General features: G+C 39.9%; 1 protein-coding gene across 1 annotated transcript; it reads left to right on the plus strand.

Annotated features, from left to right (window-relative positions):
* The first annotated feature begins 439 nt into the window (after positions 1-439).
* On the plus strand, positions 440-20,667 carry mctp2b (multiple C2 domains, transmembrane 2b). Its single transcript, XM_062472169.1, has 23 exons — positions 440-658; positions 4,270-4,891; positions 6,844-6,903; positions 7,562-7,679; positions 9,973-10,115; positions 10,319-10,395; positions 10,481-10,595; positions 10,740-10,772; positions 11,607-11,774; positions 11,927-12,057; positions 12,150-12,336; positions 12,462-12,555; positions 12,652-12,754; positions 12,889-12,991; positions 13,601-13,702; positions 14,034-14,108; positions 14,238-14,357; positions 16,836-16,949; positions 17,432-17,473; positions 18,456-18,565; positions 18,836-18,945; positions 19,078-19,175; positions 19,668-20,667. The coding sequence occupies exons 2-23, from the start codon at positions 4,325-4,327 to the stop codon at positions 19,731-19,733; spliced, it is 2,736 nt and encodes a 911-aa protein (XP_062328153.1). The 5' UTR covers positions 440-658; positions 4,270-4,324; the 3' UTR covers positions 19,734-20,667.

The following is a 20,667-nucleotide window of genomic DNA, read 5'->3' on the forward strand; positions in this document are numbered from 1 at the left end:
AAATGTATGTGTTAGAATTTAGTATATTGATTTACTCCAGGGCAGACTATTTCAAGTAGGTTTAACGTGAACTGTTCGTCGGATAATTTGCCACTAGAGGGCACCTTAGATTGCATCATTATTGTTCAATAGTGAGATTAATGAAGATTGTGTCTGTGGGAAATGTACTATTCTTAATGTACTAAACTATACATTAGGCTACTGTCCCTTGCACACACGGAGAGTTAACTATTTATGTACTTTGGGGTTATTTTTTACTAAAATTGGGTTACGGATAGGTACTGAAAAGGAATGGTCTGGGACACTCTTAACAAACGTGCAATTGCAAACATGCAATCGTAACTTGTTGTTAAAAGGTAAATCGATAAAATTCCAAGAAGTCCCCCAACTACCCAAAGCTCCATAGTTGTCAACAATAGATGGTGGTGGACGGACAGGTTGTCCACTACGATGGTTTTTATGGGCTTTAAATAAATATATCGGCCGAACATTATTCAGTGGCACTACCCTTTAATTCGCTTGCTGTCGAAATCCGTTTCATCCGACACAGCGATTGCTGATGTGTTGCACTGAAACCGCACTGAAACCATCCTGTAACTTTGAAGAAACTGAAATTTTGCCGAAATCTTCAGAAAAAGTTTCTTGCGACGGAAGAAAGGTACATATCCCCTCTTTAAGCAGGTTCCGAATTAAGAAAATTAGGCTACCTTGATTTACGTTTATATCACTTTGTTAATCATATAGCCTACTCTAAAGTAGCCTACAGCCTACCTGGGGAACTAAGTTTATGTTTATGTTGTAGGCTGTCTTTTATTATTAGGCTACATTGAAAAACGATTCTAGTAGGCTGGGGTGTTATGTAGCCTAATTATGTTTTGTCATGCAACTATGAATATGCACTAAAATAAATAAGAATAATTAGATTTGTGACATTCTTGTAATAACGCCTATGCCAAAAACCAGTTAGGATTAAGCGGATTTATTTATTTATTTTGGCAAGCAAATAATGTTGTCATTAGGACTGTCATTTAGAAACTATTAATTTTTAAAATCACTTTCTTGTTCCATGCAAGACTACTTTTGACATATTTTGACCTATCTCTTATGTACAATCAATCGCATAATGTAGTGTAGGCCTGTAGTAGGCTATAGCCTACAATACGAAGACAGAGTTTAAAACTAGATTTGAGATAGCATCGCTCCCAAAGAAGGTTTGGGGCGATGTCCAAAAACCTCTGCTGACCCTCTGCATGACATGGTGTCGTTCTCTCCCTCGGTTATGCGATCTGTTTGTTAGCTAATGGTGCTGTCTGTCAACTTCCGTGACACTCAGCTCTGCCCCCACCACGTCCCCTCATTTGGGGCAGATGCTCAGATGCCCTCCTTCTCTACATGCTCAATGGGGGAGAGGCAACCGCACCATCCTACTGTAGGATTAGTTTTAATCGTGCCAGGGCCAGATAGTCAGAGCACAGGCCTGTGCACTGTGGGAGTGGGCGTGTAATATCAGATAAGCCAGCAGCCATAAGGGTCAGGTTTTCTCCTCAATCTAACTGACCATGTTAGCTTGATGATTCATCACAGTAGAATTGGTATTTTCATGAGGTTAATTGGTTAATTTGTCCAATATTTGAGTCATACAATCAGAGTGATACAATCAGATGTCACATGTGGGATGTAGACTGAATTTTGAGACCTTGGGTTTCGGTATCCATTGTATAGCGCATTTAGCTGTATTTTCAATGCTAACAAGTGGAAAGAGCAACTTCCTCAAACAAGCAATGTCACAAAGATGTTGACATTCGTTTATACACTGAAAACAAGCATGAACTGCAGCTTATTTTAAATTCACACCTCAACGTCTCCTTGAAACACACTGCTCCAGTATCACAGATCACAACTAACTAGTCAGTATGAAGCTGTGAAAACTGCCTCAATTTAAGAGGGTTCTCAATGAGTATCTATGCCAACCCTCATATTCATGCTTTCAAAAAAAAAAAAAAACTTTTTGATAAACATTGTTGTGATGCAGTCTAATCCTTTTATTTGGGTCAGGCTATAGAATCCTGCTTCCTGGATTAAGAGTTTTACGATTTTCTTTGAACAAGACATCTCTGAAATTTCATAAAACAGAATCAATTGCAGGCATGCAAACTCCTAGGTGAGACGGGTTCGTGGCCTTGGCCAACACAGCATTTTACCCGTGCTTCGCATCTTTACAACTGGCTCTGGAACCAATCGTCACTCCTAATGCCTAAACCTCACAGCCAATCAGGGGCAGAGTGGGGAGAGGTTTTCTACATTGATCTAGCCTCTTGATTTTGCTCTAAAAGTGCACTAGATTGATGCATTTAACTTTCAAATTTAAGAATTTTTCTTATGGGGGAGCATGTCCCCGGACCCCCCTAGAGGGTCGGGGGTTCGCCATATCATTCTCACCTTTTTTACCCCTGACCTGTTTGCATGCCTGCAATTGACTTGATATTCCCACGAGTCTCTCATACATTTTGTCTTGAGAGCCATTTGTTTCTTACCATATTGGCATTTCCAAAGACAATGAATAACCTCAATTAGTTTACAACATGCTCATTATTTTATCAGTGTTCCCAACGACTGATTCTTTGCCCTGCACATTGATGGCATGGCCAAGGGTCAATGATGAGGACAAATACAACACATAAACCGATAAGAGGCTTATGGTGTGGTTGCATTTTAGAAAGTGTGTTTCTGGAGTACAGAGCATGGCGTGCTCAGGTTGCTGTGCTCTACACTAGCAGAGGCACAGCACAGCACTCACAATGGACACTGGTATCCCTCCACTCGGCTCATTTTAAGGGATCATTTTCTCTGCAGTTCGCAGTGTATTATCATCTGTTGGCGTTTTTCATGTCCAACTTGCTGTTGTGACGTAACAATAATGGACAAAGGAATCTCCATAGATAAGTGTAGATGGTTCTAGAGTTATCTAAATGCAAACACACAGCTATGATGAGATGCATGTGTATTATTTTCAAGTGTATTATTTTTTTACCTAACAGTTAGGCTTAGTTTTTTGCAATATTTTGTGTCTGCCTCTAATGAACTCATAGTCCTGTTATATGATGGTGGTTACCAGTGACACAGTATTGGCCTGTTTTGGGACAAATATAAGGTATTGTGTGGTGTAAACACTCAATCATTACTGAGTTCCCTTCATTTGTTAGGGAATTCTGACTATGTTTCCAGAAGTAAAAGTAAAAGAAGAATTTAGTCAATTACGTAATTTTCAGGTTTTTAAATAAATTATTTGTGGCATTGCTCTTATATTTTGCCTTGAGATTCTAACATGCCAGAGCTTGTGTGAAAGCAGTAATTATATCCACATGAGAATTAGAGCATATCAAATCAAATCAGATCATTTCAGATTTATATGGTTACCATATACCAGATTATGTCATTGACTATAATAGTAGAATTAAATATTTCCTTTTTTTCTACTTTACATATTATGTAAAGTAGAAATGTTTTTTTTTTTATGTTGTAATTTAGTGCTTTGTCTCAAATTCTGTTACAGGAGCTGTTTTAAATAGATCACAGAACCACCCCACACTTTCTCATGGTGTGATGGGAGTGCCACTTTATGAGTGTGTCTAGTAGCCTTAGTGCCAACTCACGGAGCAGGCATTGTTTGATTTAGGGTTGCTGCCAACTTCCCCGTACCAGAAGACGTACAGTTATTGTGTTACGTACAGTTACACGATAAGATTTCTGAAGTTATTTCCTGGGTTGAGCTACCACAGTAATCAAATTCATTTGATCTCAATCTGAAGCTCTTAACCAACATCCTTTTTAAATGGTACAGACTAACTGACATTTCAGTATGTTTGTTTCTTTTACTATTTGCAAGACATAAAAGGCTTGCTGTCAGTAATGAACTTGACTCACTTCTTGATCTACTTGAAATAAAAGTTATATAACTACAAATGAGAGATATACATGCTAAAGTAAAGCATGTAGCACTGATAATGTTAAGACTGACAACACTCAATATGTTGTAGCATGATCTTCAATCCACTCATTGGACATACTTTCTCTTTTTAGGGAACAATGTTATGAATAGCTGGTTCTGCTGGTGGAACACATTTGACTGAAATTGTGGTTTAACAGTGCTTAATCTAGTTGGACAAAGAGTGATGTATTGAATCACAAACGCCAGTACAATCAAACAGATTATTATTGTTGATTTTTCTTTATTGTTGATTTTTTCATCTCTGGCTTTTCATGTTACAGGCCTCAATAATGCTAAATTCAGACAGATTTTGAAGCTTCGCCCAACTATCTCACCATGGACTCGAAGAAGCCGAGCATGTTGAGCCAACTGCGCCACCGAACCAGGCCCCTGTTCAGCAACCTTCGCAGAGGAAAGAAGAGCCCCAGCAAGCCTGAGGTCCGCCCAGAGCACATGCTGGACCACCGGATGAGCTTGTCTGTGCCTGACATCAGAGACCTGCGTCGGGAGTCCTGCCCCGTCCCCTCTGCCCTGCGGCCTCCAGACTTCAGGCCCCCCGACACCTACCACAGTAGTCCTTCCAGCCCACAGACTTGGTGTCAGACCCCCGTGGCAGACCAAGGGGTTGTGAACTGTCCTGCTGGATCTACCCTCGCTGTGAGGAGTTCCCCCAGACTGGGTGTGCCTATAGACAGCACTGACTGTGCCTCTCAGGAGTCTGGACACAGCAGGGGCCCCTATGAGGAGGAGGAGGAAGAAGAAGAGGAGGAGGGCCTCCCAGACCAGAGCTCCAGAGCAGCTGGGATCATGGAACAGCAGCCAAGGGAACTGGCCCAGACTGAGACCATGATACTGAACAGCAGAACTGTCCCTTCTGTGGAGGTATCAGACGACATCACTGAGGTAACGGCGGTTCTGTCTCATTTAGCAAAGATGCTATTATTTTCTAGCAGTTTGCTTCAGGCACTTTCAATTTCAAATTAGATTTTTGCCTGCCATGTTTTAGTTTTTTAATCTTTCTTATAATCCATTAGTCTTGTGTTGTTTTAGCTATGAGAGAAGAAGAGTATATTCAAACTCTTGATGGGAGATGTTTTTCAACGTATTTGATTACTCAACAATGAAAATCAATATGACTGTAAAAATCAACAATGGTGCTGGTCTCTGTGTTAGCACTAGTAGGCTGTATAATGTGACACTTCCCTATGCCTCTACTATGTCACTGGCCTACTTATAGTGCTTAGAGTTCAATAGAATCACTTCAGGAATACATAAACAAAGCATGTAGTCAGTGACACAGCTGATTTTATCTGTTTTGAACTGTAAGTGCATTTTTTAAATGAATGTCTTATCCTCTGTTGTATTGTTAGTTTATATCTGATAAAAACATGAACATTGAGGAAGTAAAATAGAAAGCGCTGTTGTCCTGTTCTCCGATGTCGCACATAACTCAGCACTTCTCTTCAGTGGACAGACTCGGTGCTATTAGATTGGAGGACACAAAGTATTAGTATCTTACTGTATGATTTTAAACGTATGCAACAAGGTTGACAGATATACAGTTGGTCTGGTGACGTAATATTGTTTTTCAGTTGTGGTTAAATACTGTCAGTGCAAGGTTACTGCGAGCGACTTGTCAGATGCACAGATTGTGTTCATTGAGACTTATCGTCTGCTCACTCTTTAACATAAAGAGTGGGCATGATTTGTAATAACTCATGGCCCAGGTCTTCTATTGGAAAACGTAATGTCAACCTCATTTTCATGTCGACCTTAATCAGCAGTCACAGAACCATATTATTCAACATGCAGCCTTGTCACTCAGTGAGGCAGAATGGATGTCTTATTCAAAGGTAAATGTTTGTTCAGCTGACATTATGCTCAATACCCAATAGTATTTACAGGGAGTACAAAGGTCAACACTCATCTGCCTACAAATCCTTTGTTTAAAAATGGAGAGAAGCTTGGTTTATAGGCTGACCTCATGGTGTCCTCTTTCTGTTCTCTTCATTTGTTTCACTGTACTGCTGCACTTCAACCCCTACGTGATCCAAACTTTACTCCAAAGTCTTTTTGCAGATAATACATATATATATTTGTTTTATTCCTTCAGCATCATATACTGAAGACCAAAAGAAAATGACGCTACACATAACATTAGATTTTTGTTCAAATTTACTAAAGCTAACTTCAGCTTGATATCGTAGGCACTTTAAAATGACTGTGAGTGAAAAGTGTTGTTACCCTCAAGACACAACTGCTATTTTGGAAGCCTTGAAATGTGAAGTGTTAAACATCAGAGATTACTTTTGGGTTGGGACCAAGGTTAAAACAAACAGTGTGTGTAGGCGCCAATGGGAATTTACAAGGTTATCTTACATACACACCCAAATGGGTATTTGGTTTAAGTGAGTTAAAATAAATAGATAACTTAAAATCTTAGTGAACAGAAAGGTGTTACTCAAAGTGTGCTACAGTGGAGTGTCAAAGGTTTTTCAATATATATGGTACTTTTAAGCTGCACAGCAGTTTATTATGCAGAGATAGAAAATAAATGCTTTGGGGTGTTTCTCATTACTTTGTTCTTTGGCTTAACATTCTTAATATCCAACGGCAAAGGAATTTTTAATAACGACATGAAGGCAATAACCCCAGGCAGTGCTAGAAAAAGGGGTTGGAGCACAGTAACACTACTCCCATTTTTTCTGTCTTGCCAAAAAGTTTTGTAGATGATGTTTAGGATTATATTTTATTTATCTTGTACATCCTTGGTTTTTCACCTGATGAATTTGAGGTTTTACCTTATAAGTAAGGTAGCCAGCAGGTGCTCACACTTTTTTGTTTTGTCTCCACAGCACCATAGCAACAGCAATGACCTTGATGCTCAAACCTTCCATGACATTGAAAACAACGGTGTAAGTACTTTGGTGAAAATACTGTCAACTCATGCTTCCTTTAAAACAGACATTTAAATGTGGATGCCATACGTTATTATTGTCCCTAGATATTAAATTCACGATTGATGGCATGAAGAATGTTTGGTCAGTATAGCTGTGCTGTGTATGAATGTAGGCCTCTTTTTTGCACAATAATAGATTGCAGCTTTGTCCCTTGGTTGACATTGAGGCTTCAGAGTTTAAATCCAGATTATGGCAAAATGGGCAAGACCTCATGTTAGAAAATATTCAATAGTGTGCATTCTGGATGAGGCCAGGTCTGGTGTTTAGAGCAAGGGGCTATCAGGGGATTGTGGTTTATTCTCAGAAAAAAGTGGTGCTTTGTATTTCTGTGGTATTGTGATGCATCTTAAAAGTAATTTACTGTTGAAGCCCCCTAAGATAGACAGCCAAGCAGAGCCTCAGAAGAACTTTACTCAAACTATGAGTCAAGCAACGCATCCAAAGTCGTGTTAGAAATAAATCATAAAATGTCTGTTGGAAATATTACATGGTGGTGAATATCAGTTCATGTTGCTTTACTTTAGACCTTGACATCTTTGACCTGTGGTATAAGTAATAAACAATAGGACAAGGACATTGCAGACAATACTAACATTTCTCTCTATGTTCACAGTTTGAGATGGGCAGTGAGGTGCTGAGTGTGTCGGAGAGTGTGCGCGAGCTTCAGAGGTCCTACCTCCTCAGCATCAATCTAAAGGAGGGCCGTAATCTGGTCATCAGAGACCGCTGTGGTAAGACAGTGCTACCGTACTGTATCACCATACTCAGAGTTTCAGTTACTGAACTCTGAAATGCCCTGTAAACGTTCCAACATGAGAACGAGTGAAGTACACTTCCAAATTAGAGTGCGGCTCCGGGTTCATATTTCTGTCTGAACCCAACCCGAGTCAGATAGTCAGATGTCCCACTCTGACTCCGAGCCGGACGTAGTTAACGTAAACCTAAGCACTGAGTTTGAAACACAGACATTAGGTCCATTTTGTACACTATATTTTCAGTAAAAAGTGGTTGAATCACCATGTCAAGTAGTCTAGCCCAGCCGAAATTATCTAACCCAAACCTAAACATCGTTTAACAGTTTTTGGCCAAACCCAACCCTACACGTTGCGTTACAACAGGTCCAATCAGGCTCAGGTAGATGGGTAGCCAACCTCTTCATAGATTAATCCAATCTATGCAGGAGTTGCTGTCAGGGAAAGTTTATTTAGGTTTTAAGATGTCAGGGTATTCTATTTTACCACGCGATAAGATTGATATCATTACTTTTCAAAGTTAACTATGAGGTTTTGTGGTAAAATCAATCCTGTCTGGCAATGTTGCTCCAGTGAATAGAATGCTTCCGTGTACTTCCTGACTGAGTTATCTGTATTGACTGCAGAGACGAGTCACACTTTCTAAGAGCCAAAACAGCATTCCATACAACCTTTCTAAACTTGTCGAGGGAGAGAACAGTCACACCGTGGACTGGCCACACCTTCGCCATTATTCATCACTTAATTCCATTGACACAGGGCGTTCATAGCAGAGATCCTGTTTCATGGGCTGCTTACCACACAACGCCTTCTTTAAAAATGTAGGGATGGGTCTGGGGGCTGTAGGTCCTGTTTCAGGGGGTGTAAACATATGTTCAATACAGAATACGCAATGCAAATGCAATGCAAACATTGTCACCGAAGGATCAAGTAACTCAGTTTGACATGCATTCATTTCCAAATATACAAGGAGACTGAGCTGGCTTATGACAAATATGGCTTGTTGCCATGGCATGTTGACATGGGATACACACAGGTTAGAGAGACATTATTTTGTCAGTCAGATGACTAAAGAATTAGGCTGCCATCTGTTGGTGGACGGGAGAAACACCACACACTCCTCAGACAGCGGACACTTTTATTTCAACATATAAACAGTGCATGTAGTAGGTTAAGCAGCTAATCAAAACATGCACAATTGTTGCAGTATTTCAGTGGTTAGTGTAAAGTAACAGTCTGTATTTCATCCAGACATAGTGCAACAATAACATAATCTGGACTAAAAAAACATAATTCTGTTGCTAGGACAGTACAACAATAACAACAACAAAATTCCAGTGCAGCCTCGAAAAAATAAATACAAATACTTATTATAAGACTGCTACAGATTTGCAAATACATGTTATGATCCTCTGTAACTTTACTACTGTAGATTCATGTAAGATTCCCGTCATGTCTACAGTACCGGTACATGGTTTTTGCACTTGCAAGAAATTCTTGCAGCAGTGTAGTGGTTGCTCATTCAGGAAGTTGTGCCTTGTTTTGTAAAGATTATTGGAACAAAACCACTTCCTCTTTATTCTGGTGTTACCTCTTTTTATGTGTTTTGGGCCATTGGAGATGAGGAATGACCAACGTTTTTGTTGTCATTGTGTTGAAAGGAATGTTGATTTACCTATAGTTATTGTTTTATGCTCTTTTAAATCATGCCGGTGTACTGTAATGATGGTTGCGTTACAGTTTTGGTAGGAGATTGTGTTTCTTCCTGTGTCTTACTTTGAAGGGTAATACAGTCGTTTCACTGTTTTCTTGTAAGAGTGGAAAGACTAGCATGTCTGATTTTATGGTCATATTAGAGTGCATTGTTTAAAGGCTGTCTGGTTTGGAAACTAAATTTCCAAAGAAAAGATGTCTATTGAGGAACCTGATGTTTAAGTTTATGTCTCGACTTGATGAGTCACAAAACTGTATTATAATGATGCTCACGAGTCCCAGGTGCAGCTCGGTCAGATATCAATCATATCTGTGGAAACATTGGTATGGGTGCCTTTTAAGACTCTCATGAATAAGAGTATGTTTGTATGTGTTTATGTATCTGTTTTCTTTTTTTCTTTATGGTGTATGTCTTGCTATTGGGCCGAGAGCCTGTAATAAAGTTTAATAATATAATACCAAAATATGGGTAAAACTAACCCGAAACATTGCTGCTTTGGTATACTGGTATGTTTACATTGCAGAATCACTTAAAATAAAATAATATCTTTACTCTCAGGTACCAGTGACCCTTATGTGAAGTTCAAATTAGATGGAAAAACAATCTACAAAAGCAAAGTGGTCTACAAGAACCTAAACCCAACATGGAATGAATCCTTCTCCTTCCCTGTCCGGGACCTGGATCATAGACTCTATATTAAGGTAAGAGGAGTCATGCAGCACATGAAGATGAGATTTGGGTATATCACTTGAGGGTTTAGGTTGGTTGAGGGGCAGTTCTATGGGCGTATGTGAAGCCCTCTGTGACATGCTTGCGTGTAAAAAGGGCTATACAAATACATTTGATTTGATTTGGGTATATCACTGAAGTGTGTCATGACAGTAACTGGTCTGATACTGTGCAGGTGTATGACCGTGATCTGACCACTGATGACTTTATGGGCTCAGGCAGTGTTCTACTGAGTGAACTGGAACTAGAAAAGTGAGTGACAGAGCAACGCCATTCACCATGGTTACGACTCTTATCTAAATGACGACCCGCAAAAACTGAACCAATGTTTTCACAGAACTTGTGAAATGGTCCTGCGGCTGGATGACCCCAATAGTCTGGAGGATGACATGGGCGTCATTGTGGTGGACATGTGCTTGTCCCTCAGAGATGGGGAGGGTAAAAGAAATAATGTAAGACGTTTTTTATTTTGTTTTACATTGTTCTGTTTTGTTTGTATTCTGCAAGTACGTGTGCGCTTTTCTTGTGTTTTATTTGTAAAAAATTTGCTGACTAACCGATGATATTTTCTTTTGCATCTGACACGGATTATGCAGAAATGGCCGCCTAAAAGAAAACGTAGTTTACGGGTAAGATATGATGAAATGCAGTTGAAGTACAGTTTACTATAAACCTTGTTAAGTAGATCTATAATTACAGACACAATAATATATTTCTATTTCCACAAGAGGGCAGTGTGTCTCCAGAAAAATTCTAGGTTTTATTTAAACGTTGTGATGTTGGTTGATATAAGAATTGGTTGATAAGACACATTTCTAAATGTGTTCTTTGGATTTTTTTAAATTATGTACATGTAAAGTATTAAATTGCAATTGTAGCATGATTTCCTTACTTAGATTTTTAATTAAGTGTCGAAAGGAACACTGCATGATTGTGCCAAGGCAGAGACTGCTTGATGTGTCTAATTGAATATGCACTGTATTTAGTTCTCCCCAGCAGCTTTCCTTGATGTAAGCTCACCTAATTATCTTAGAATATGGCCATTATCATGTTATGTAAGAAAGCGGATTGCCTTCACATAGGCCTGCCTGTACTTAATCACCTGGTGAAATAGAGGATCATTTTCAATATTCTTTCATGGTAAAGAAAGGAGATAATGTGCTTTCATTTAGCAGTCCATGTGCTCCATTTATGATTGGTGGAGGTTCCATTTACCAGACATATTGACATTTTAATTTTGCTACATAGACTGATGGTGTATTTTCTTCATTTGTTGCAACCATGTACTTAGGTGAAATGTTGTTGTTTCAATGTGATGTGAATGCATGGGATACATTCCAGTTTAAATGAAAAATATATACCTTGTCGTTCACTACATTTTCATCCCCATCTGTTCTTTGCTTCTCTCTGTCTTTCTGTCTCCTCTCCTTCTCTTCTCCTCCTCTCTCCTTCCCCCCGTCCAGTCAGGTGTGTCGCACCAGAGCCGTCGCCTGTCCGAGTCCCTGAGGAAAAGCCAGTTATGGAGCACGGTGATCAGGGTCACCCTGGTGGAGGGCCAAGACCTGCCTGTGGATGGCCAAGGGGAGGTGTTTGTACGCTTTAAACTGGGCGACCAGAGATACAAGAGCACGGTACATAATAGAGGAAGAACTTGGGTCGATTCTGCTTTCCTTGGCTACATTTGAGTTTACACGTGGATACATTTTTGCTTCACAAATGCTAGATCAGTTGAGTGAGTATGAATAGGGAAAGGGTATCCATCTATTTTCACTCCTCATAACAGAATCAATGTAAGAAGCCCAAACCACAGTGGAGGGAGAGATTTGACTTCAATCGGTTCCTATACAGTCCAGATGTCCTGGAGGTGGAAGTCTGGTCAAAAGAGGGAAGAAAATATGAAGAGTGTTATGGAAGGTAAGTTTAGCCTTTTCAAGATTTCAAAGTTTCACCATGTAGTGTAATTGTAAAACTTCACTTTAGTTTCATTATTTCTGCTTGGTTTTCAGATGTGAAGTGGACCTGTCCATGGTTCCTGCCAATCAGACTCATCTGTTCAACCAGCCGCTGGATCGGGGTAAAGGTCGTGTTGTCTTCCTGATATCACTGAGTGCGTGCAGTGGCGTCTCCATCTCCGACCTGTGCGCTCCGCCCTTGGAGGAGGCCCATGAGAGAGACAACATGTTCGAAAGATACGTCAGTAACTCAGCCATAGCAGAATATAAAATGTAATGTTTTCTATGAAACATAGATGATTGTAACAAATGTAGTGATTTGAGTTTGAGTGTTTACAACTGAGGCACTTCCTGTCTTTGCTGCAGTCTTTGAAAGGGTCCTTTAAAAACCCAAGAGATGTCGGCTTCCTTCAGATCAAGGTGATCAAGGCAGCGGATCTTTTGGCGGCAGATTTGAATGGTATGGACAGAATTACTTTTAATTATGCAGACAGAAATGCTTACTTGAGATGATTCTTGGTTTTATGTGGCATGTAATCTGCATCACGTCTTACAGGGAAGAGTGATCCATTCTGTGTGTTGGAACTGGGGAATGATAGACTGCAGACTCACACTGTCTACAAAACTCTCAACCCAGAGTGGAACAAAGTCTTTACCTTGTAAGTGAGCGGATCATTTCGCCATTCATGTCTGCTAAGTGTAATATTTTTGAAGAATTCAAATGACAACATGTCATTTCAGTTGAAAAAATGTTGACTACATTGCATCAATTTTTGGTCTGTTTTTCCTCCAGCCCAGTTAAAGACATCCATGACATTCTGGAGGTCACCGTGTTTGACGAGGATGGTGACAAACCGCCAGATTTTCTTGGCAGAGTGGCGATACCCTTGCTGTCTGTAAGTCAATATCTTAAAATAGTGAAGAGAGTAGAGCAGCACTTGACCAATCCCTCTGGGGAAATTGGACTGTTACAGTAGCAGAAGCAAGAGGAGCAAAATACAAAATATACAATGCAATATAAATGCATACTATACAGCAACGATTCCCAACCTGTGGGACACGGTCCAATAGTGACGCGCTAGAGTAAAACAGATGGGCCGCCAAACCAAAGAATTTTTATATATACTGCTGGTAAATGATTATTACAATTCTTACAAATTTTTAAATTACATTTTGCCTTTAATTCATCATGAACGAAACACCAATAGATACGCCTGACACGTTGACGAAAGAAAGCTTACTGTGGCACTGATGGACACTTTGTCTTTGATCGCTCAAATACATTTTGCCTTGAAAGCGAACTGTTTGGCTCCAATGGTGTTGTTAAACGTGTGATGAGCACAAATTAAGCAAACGGATGTGTTGCACGGCCGCAAAATTATTTGAGCTATGCATGTGGGAAAGGCTCCTACACAGTATTGCAAATCATATTGTAATTCTATTCTATTGTGACTCTCAATATAGGAATCGTATCCTAATGCTCCTTTTTTTTCTTTGCAACCCAGATCCACAATGGCCAGCAGATAGCCTGCCAGCTGAGAAAAGAGGACTTAGGAGCCCTAACCAAAGGGACCATATCACTAGAACTGGAAGTTATTTTTAACCCTGTAAGTAGAGTTTTCAGCAACAATGAGGACATGAGAACATGATGGCTATTACAGATGGGCAAATCCTCACTGATAAGGCCATCTGTAAGGTACTAACACACTGGCCAGGGAAGCAGCGAGCAAACACACAGCCCAACTCCCCCAACAGATGGACTTCAGATTATCTAATCACATAGCTGGATTCAATACCATTTAGCTCATCGTTGGCATTCGCTGGTGGAAGAAAAATTTGAAACAATTGAGCTGTAAAATTTATATTATTGTGCACGCAAAACAGTTACAGTTTTTTCTCAGTGTCTTCCCTCTCCTCTTTCATCATTCTGTTTTTTAGGTTAGAGCTGGTATCAGAACATTCAAACCAAAGGAAAAAAAATTCATGGAAGACAATCCAAAGTTTTCAAAAAAGGTTGGTCTTTAATAGGTATTATTTGAGTTGAAGCAATTTCACAGAAGTCACCTGAAATCTATTGAATAGCTGCAAAAACAAAAAAATCTGATTATATTCCATCCAGTATGTGTATGTATTTCTCATCAGATCCTGGCCAGAAATGTACTCCGTGTTCGTACCCTCTACAAGGCCATAATGTCTACATTACAATATATCAAAAGCTGCTTTCAGTGGGAGAGTGTCCAGAGGAGTCTCATAGCATTCCTGGTAAGTAATTTCCCCTTATCACCAAACGCAATCTACTATCCCCCCTCACCTCTCCCCGCCCCCGTTCCCCAAGTCTGCAACACAACTGAAGTTGGTTCGACCCCTCCTTGAACCCCTCCAAGTGCTGATCTTAATCAATGCTGCGTAAGGCTGCGGCATCCCCCCTTGCCTCCAGTTCTCCGGCAGCTTTCGAAGCAGAGCTGAGCTGTTTCAGGTACCTGATGGGCCTCGGGGCTCAGCTGGAGAGACTGCATGGTCCCACTGGAGTTGAGATAGTCTATTTTTACTCTACTTCCCTGACAACTCATTAACTCTCCACTCAGAGTGTGGTTTCTCTTGCAGTCCATTATATGTACATATATTATTATGTAGCTAGTCCAGTTATATGGTTTTTTCAAGAAATGTTTCAAGGATCATTCTGTAAAATCTGCTAAATGCAAAGCAGTTTTTTAACAGAGGGTTTGTTGTTTTCAAACACCATTCTTTGCAGCCCTAGAATTGGGTGGTTTGAGGGGTTTCTTAGAACTATCATCTTAGAGTAAGTTAAATTAATGCTGCATATAGCCTATGTATTAACTGTGTAGGCGGAGGGGTCAACTAAAGTTCTTTGTGACTTGCTGCCAGTGTCCTGTAGATGGGGCTAAAGTTTTTCTTAGCCAAAAGGAAGCTATTTAGGCCCTAAGACTGGCTGAAGTAACTAAAATTACACTCATATAAATGATGCTGTTAGGCTGTTAAAGGTTTAATTTTTTTAAATTGGGATCTATGTTTTGTTTTGTAGGCGTAATTGTCTGTTTGTGTATTTGCAGTCACAGTCAAATGTAAAGATTTTATTGAAGTAAATGCAATGTAGACTTAAAATATTGAATTGCCTATATATTGGATATAGGGTGATTTCTAGCAATGTATAATATCTGTGTAAAAGAGAATAGATACACACTCAAGCATGTATGCACACACACACACACACACACACACACATGCAGACAACCTGCCTCCCTGCTACAATATACTGGACCATCTGCACAGTGTTTTTTCAATCGTGTTAGCCTGCTGAAATCTCCACAAATAATGTATTCATGCTAGACAGCCTCTGTAAGCTGTGGTGAGAAATGACAGAAGAACCATCCCACATACAGTATAATTGATGGTATTTTCTTTACTAAGACAATAATGAATTCTTTGATTGCCTTTACAGCCTTTTCCCAGAAATAGAAACAGGTGAATCTGTGCACATGGATACATATATATACTGTATATACCTATTAACATCACACATCTGTTGTATACTCAGTTTATGAGTTTAGAATTACTATAGCTATGTACATACTTATGTAAACAAGATCAGCTCCCCTAACATTGGAAAAGTAGCGTAAAACTGATTTTGTACAATATGGAGTATTTGAATTAGTGCATGCATTGTTCCATGAACAATTCAATGTTATCCTGTTCAGTAGCTCTTTACATTTAATGGTGTTATATTTTTATAACGCTATCACATGTCACAAGCACTTTGCAGTGTAAGCCTCTTAAAAGCGTCTCAAGTTGAAAATGGAGCACAATTCTCCCAGTCTTTACGGTGCACATTTTTCACGTATACATTTGCACGGGAGCGTGACTCAGTCTTTTGCCACCCCTGTTTTTCAGTCACTTAGAAATATCCACTAATAAAACATAAACCTTTTAGCGGGGAATTAGTTTCATCTCCATTTCAGGCCGTGTTTGGCTTGAGATAACAGAGACAAGAGCGTGCTTGGCTTTTGCACATTAAAGGGGGGGATATCTGCCATCTTTTATGGCAGTTGGTGCCTCCGAGGAGAGAAATGTCTTTAACAGATGTTCACTTTTATTTTTATTAGCATATAAAAACATGTAAATCCTCCCCACGCCGCTTGGCTCCATGCCTTCTTCAACGTCGCTGCCTTTCTGACAGGATTATTTTATAGCCTCGTTTAGCAGTACAATTGAGACATCACAAACCATATTTCTTTTTTTCTCCTTTTATCTGTTTCCCCAAGCCACACAGGTGGAATCTGCATTAGAGTGTGATTATCAATGCTAAAGCCACGATCACTCACAGATTCCCCTGCGGTTAGACTGAATGGTTCGCCAGCTTTAATGTACACAAGATAAAAGAGGCTGAACAATTAGACTTAAGTGGTTAATGTCAACGCATATGCAGGAGGTTTGTAGATCGGCTGTTCAACTAAGCAGAGCGTGGGGTGTGCATACCATATGTAGAAACATACAATATGTTATATGAAATATGAAATGTTTGAAATATGAAAGCTTTCATATGGTTGGGTTCCTTTCTTCGCCTTTCTTCAGAACAGGTCCTTAATCAGTTGTTGGTTGTACAAAAAGCTTTAGGCTACTCTTGATAAGGGTGCTTTTGAAATGTGGTTAAGTCTGGACGGCACTTGGAGAAGGGAAACCTTTTCAGACTCCTGTGCCTTTCTGCTCTGACCTTTCCTTCAGATGTTCTTGGTGACGGTGTGGCACTGGGAGTTCTACATGTTGCCCCTCTTCCTTGTTCTCCTCATCTCATGGAACTACCTCCAAGAGGCCTCTGGAAGAGTCAATCAAGATTTGGTGAGTACAAAGACTTGCTCCTCCCAAAAAAAACAACAAAAAAAACATCTTCTGCTCCATCGTCCATCATAGACCAGAACCTTCAGCACATTTAGTTGTTAGTCACCACGGAGGACATGTGAGGTCCTCTGCACACATGTCCTACAGCGCTACATGTGCCGGCTCTAGCCCCTCGTTTGCCACATACAGTCTAAGCTGTAGGGGTGAGCTTAAGATGTGCCTGAGATCAACAAAAAATCTTCACAGGTCAGTGGTAATGGAGATCATCTTTACCATTGTTATTTAGCTGTTGGTGATATGAACGGCAGTAGACAGATGATGACTGGAGGGGTGGGGGGTTGGGGTTAGTTTAGACCCAGGGTCAACTAAAACACCCAGGGTGCAAGGGGTCGATACTCAGAGCAAGTGTTGAGCTGTGTATTTTAAGCACTCTCCTACTCTTCCCCCTCTAACATCATTTTGGGGATTCTTACTTTCCTTAGGACCACGTGGATTTTGCCGATGAAGATGACGAAGATGAAAAGGTGTATTAACATTCCTGTTTCTGTTTCACTCCTGTCCTTTATTTACTTTGTTCGTCCTTCATGCTCACTTTAGTTCATGCTCACTGTTAGCAGGGGACGCTTCCAAAAATCCTGTCTTATTAAAAGAGGAACATATTATGAGGCTTTACAAAGTCATAAAGCTCAGTCTTCAGAGTGTTCAGAGGGTTTTTTCCCTGGTGCCACAGAGGGAATCTGTCTCAGTAGACATGTGGTGTGCTGTGTGTGTGTGTGTAAAAAGCGTTGAACACGACTGTGATAATACTGACTGCCTGCTGGTGTATACAGTCTTACCCAGAGTCCTCTGATGAGGCTCTGCTGAGAAGCCTCATCTGGACGCTGTCATGCCGAGTCATCTCAGCAGTACTTAGCCGAAACACGCACGTACTGTACAATGCATGTATACACAGCCAAGCAGTGACTGAGACCACTGGTTGACTGTCTCTCCGGTCAACGTAATTATTTCTCCTTTGTCAAGTCCCCACTCTTTATTTATTTTTGTTTTCTCTGTTTGATGTTGAGATCTCTGCTGTGTCTGAAGTCTGCATGGCTGTGTGACTTGGTGTCCTGCTCCTTCTCCCTTTCTCTCTCTGGAGATCTTCACCCAGAGTCCCCGGCCTGTTCTGTTTACTTTACGGCTGTCCTCCCCTGGTGGGAGCTGAGCTCTTTTGGCTTTTGGATAGCCTGAGAACCGTTCAGTGATAAATGGGCTCCTTCATCTTTTTGATAATGCAAAGTCCAGTCCACTTTGAAGCCCCTTTCCACCCTAGTTTAACAAAGTGGAAACCAGGATTTTCATCTCCTATCAGTTTTGCCAAATAGCTTATTAGTGTAAATTTAGGCCATAAATACATATTTATTTCCAGCTGAAGCTTAAATGATGACATCTTCTGTTTTTATTTTTAAGATCTTTGTGCCAAATTTAGTTGTTTGCAAATAGCTCACTTGTTCTTTAATGTTCTAGGAATCTGAGAGGAGAGGTTTGATGGAAAAAATTCACATGGTTCAAGAAACTGTCATCACTGTTCAGAATCTATTGGAGGAAATTGCATGCTTCGGGGAGAGAATTAAGAAGTGAGCATGTACAGCAATATAAACCTGAATTGTGTTTAATGCAGGATTATTTTTGCTCCCCCATAAAATCATTTTATACATGGAAATTCTAAATATGTTTAATTATTGTACTTAAGTGTTTAAACCATGTATAAACTATTTAGAATTTTAGCAACATTTTGGTACAACAGTGAAATGTAGTTTAGGTTAGGAAAACATTCAAATTAATGTTTTAATCCAGTATGTGTTGTATTTGTATCTTCAATGTTTTGTCCTGTTTTCATTTTTCAGCACATTCAACTGGTCTGTGCCCTTCCTGTCCAACCTGGCATTCCTCGTTTTCCTTATTTTAACAGTTATAGTGTACTTCATTCCTCTTCGCTACATTGTTCTAGTGTGGGGTAAGTGTGTATTTGACACTTTTCATTTTCACATTTGTTTAATTAAAGAGCCAGTTAATCAAATCTCCAGACTAGTGTTGATTATATGTTTATAGTCAATGTGTAAGTCTGCCTTCAAAATGTCTGTTGCAGGTATAAATAAATTCACCAAGAAATTACGGGACCCTTATGCGATTGATAACAATGAAGTCCTTGATTTTCTGAGGAGGGTGCCTTCAGATGTTCAAAAGGTAAAACCAGAGATTAAGACTCGGGAAGCTGCAAATCCTTTAGTCTCTCAATTTAGCGTTGTACTGAAATATCTCAATGTCTTTTCTGAAGAATGTCTGTAATTTGCTTCATCTGGATAATTATACCTCTGCGTAATTTCTGTTGTGCTTCTACTCTGAACATCCCTTTGTGAGAAAGAACAGTACGATATGAGACTTTGCCACCGTGTGTTTGCAAGGAAAACATCACGGTTCCCAGGCAGAAACGCAGCAGTGGAGAGCCGTTGTGACACTAGTGTCATGACTCAGCTGGTGGCCCTTACCCACTGTGGCCCGATATCTCTGCTATGAGGAGTGCCCTGCGCTCCACTGCTTAGAGTGTTCAGAGGGTGACTCATTGCGCTCGAGTCTTTGTAGGTCCCCTCCTCTCTGTGCTTCCCCCTGTGGCAATGCGTCAACTCAGGCTCTGCTAGGTTAACCTGCCCCTTACTACACTCCTGTCTCTGTCTACAGGTGCAGTACAGTGAACCGAAAGCCAGCAGCTCACTAAGCCCACTCAGGAGGAAGAGAACTACATAGAAAGGTGTCAGGGCATGGTCGGGGCACAGGTTCCGAACGGAGAACACGGCTTGCACACTGAACTCAATGCCCGTTCCTACCAATGAATAGCCCACGCTATGAAGGATAAGGAAACTGCCGACGAAAGCTGCTCCTAAATTCCCCGTCTGGTGTTACCGGTCGAGTTTGAATGTTCACAAAATGAATGTTTTTAAAAACCACATTTGACACTTTGATACACTATGCCACTACAAGTTTTTTACTGTCCATAGAGTTAATATGACTATTAACTAAAGCAAAACACAACCACCATGGCTGATTTGGTTTGTTTTCTAGTTTTTGTAGCACTGTGATGTAGCTACTCATTTTATTATACCCTGTGGTTATACTTTCTATTTAATACAAAAACAAAATCCAAAGCTACTTTATCCTAGTTATTACATATGTTTTTCCTTTATGCCATGATATTCTGATTGTTAAATGTGTATGTAAATAAGATGGTTATATAAGTAAGATCTGTCACTCTTACATGTACTTACATGTACTTTGAAAGTGTTTCACTTGGCTGTGGAATGTATTATTCTCTTAATTTGCCATGTGGGATTTGTTTATCCATACTGTAGTACACTATATCATGGCCAACATTATACTGTACTGTATGTTACTGTTTAGAACATTTAATCACAATTTAACCATTTAGTTTCTTACTGATTGTGGTCCAAAATTTATTACGATAATGATCATGATTTTAGATTTTAAAAATTATATAAATCTTTTACCATCTGTATTTCTGGTGTACTTATTTAACTTTAATTACCTTTTTACTAGTGAATGCCATGGGACCAAATGTACAATTTTGCACACCTAATATATCTTGAAATAATGTATTCATGATTATCACTAATGAGAATTATCATCTCTTCTTTACAATGCAATAAATGCACCTGAGTATGGA

Source organism: Osmerus eperlanus, chromosome 10, assembly GCF_963692335.1.
Source record: "Osmerus eperlanus chromosome 10, fOsmEpe2.1, whole genome shotgun sequence".
In the NCBI taxonomy this organism is placed as follows: domain Eukaryota; kingdom Metazoa; phylum Chordata; class Actinopteri; order Osmeriformes; family Osmeridae; genus Osmerus; species Osmerus eperlanus.

Bases quoted from the DNA above. Each gene is read 5' to 3' on its own strand.
- mctp2b (XM_062472169.1), top strand. From the start codon at position 4,325: ATGGACTCGAAGAAGCCGAGCATGTTGAGCCAACTGCGCCACCGAACC. The intron at 7,680-9,972 runs GTAAGACAGTGC...CTTTACTCTCAG, and splicing joins GGTCATCAGAGACCGCTGTG to GTACCAGTGACCCTTATGTG. The intron at 12,337-12,461 runs GTCAGTAACTCA...TCTTTGCTGCAG, and splicing joins ACAACATGTTCGAAAGATAC to TCTTTGAAAGGGTCCTTTAA.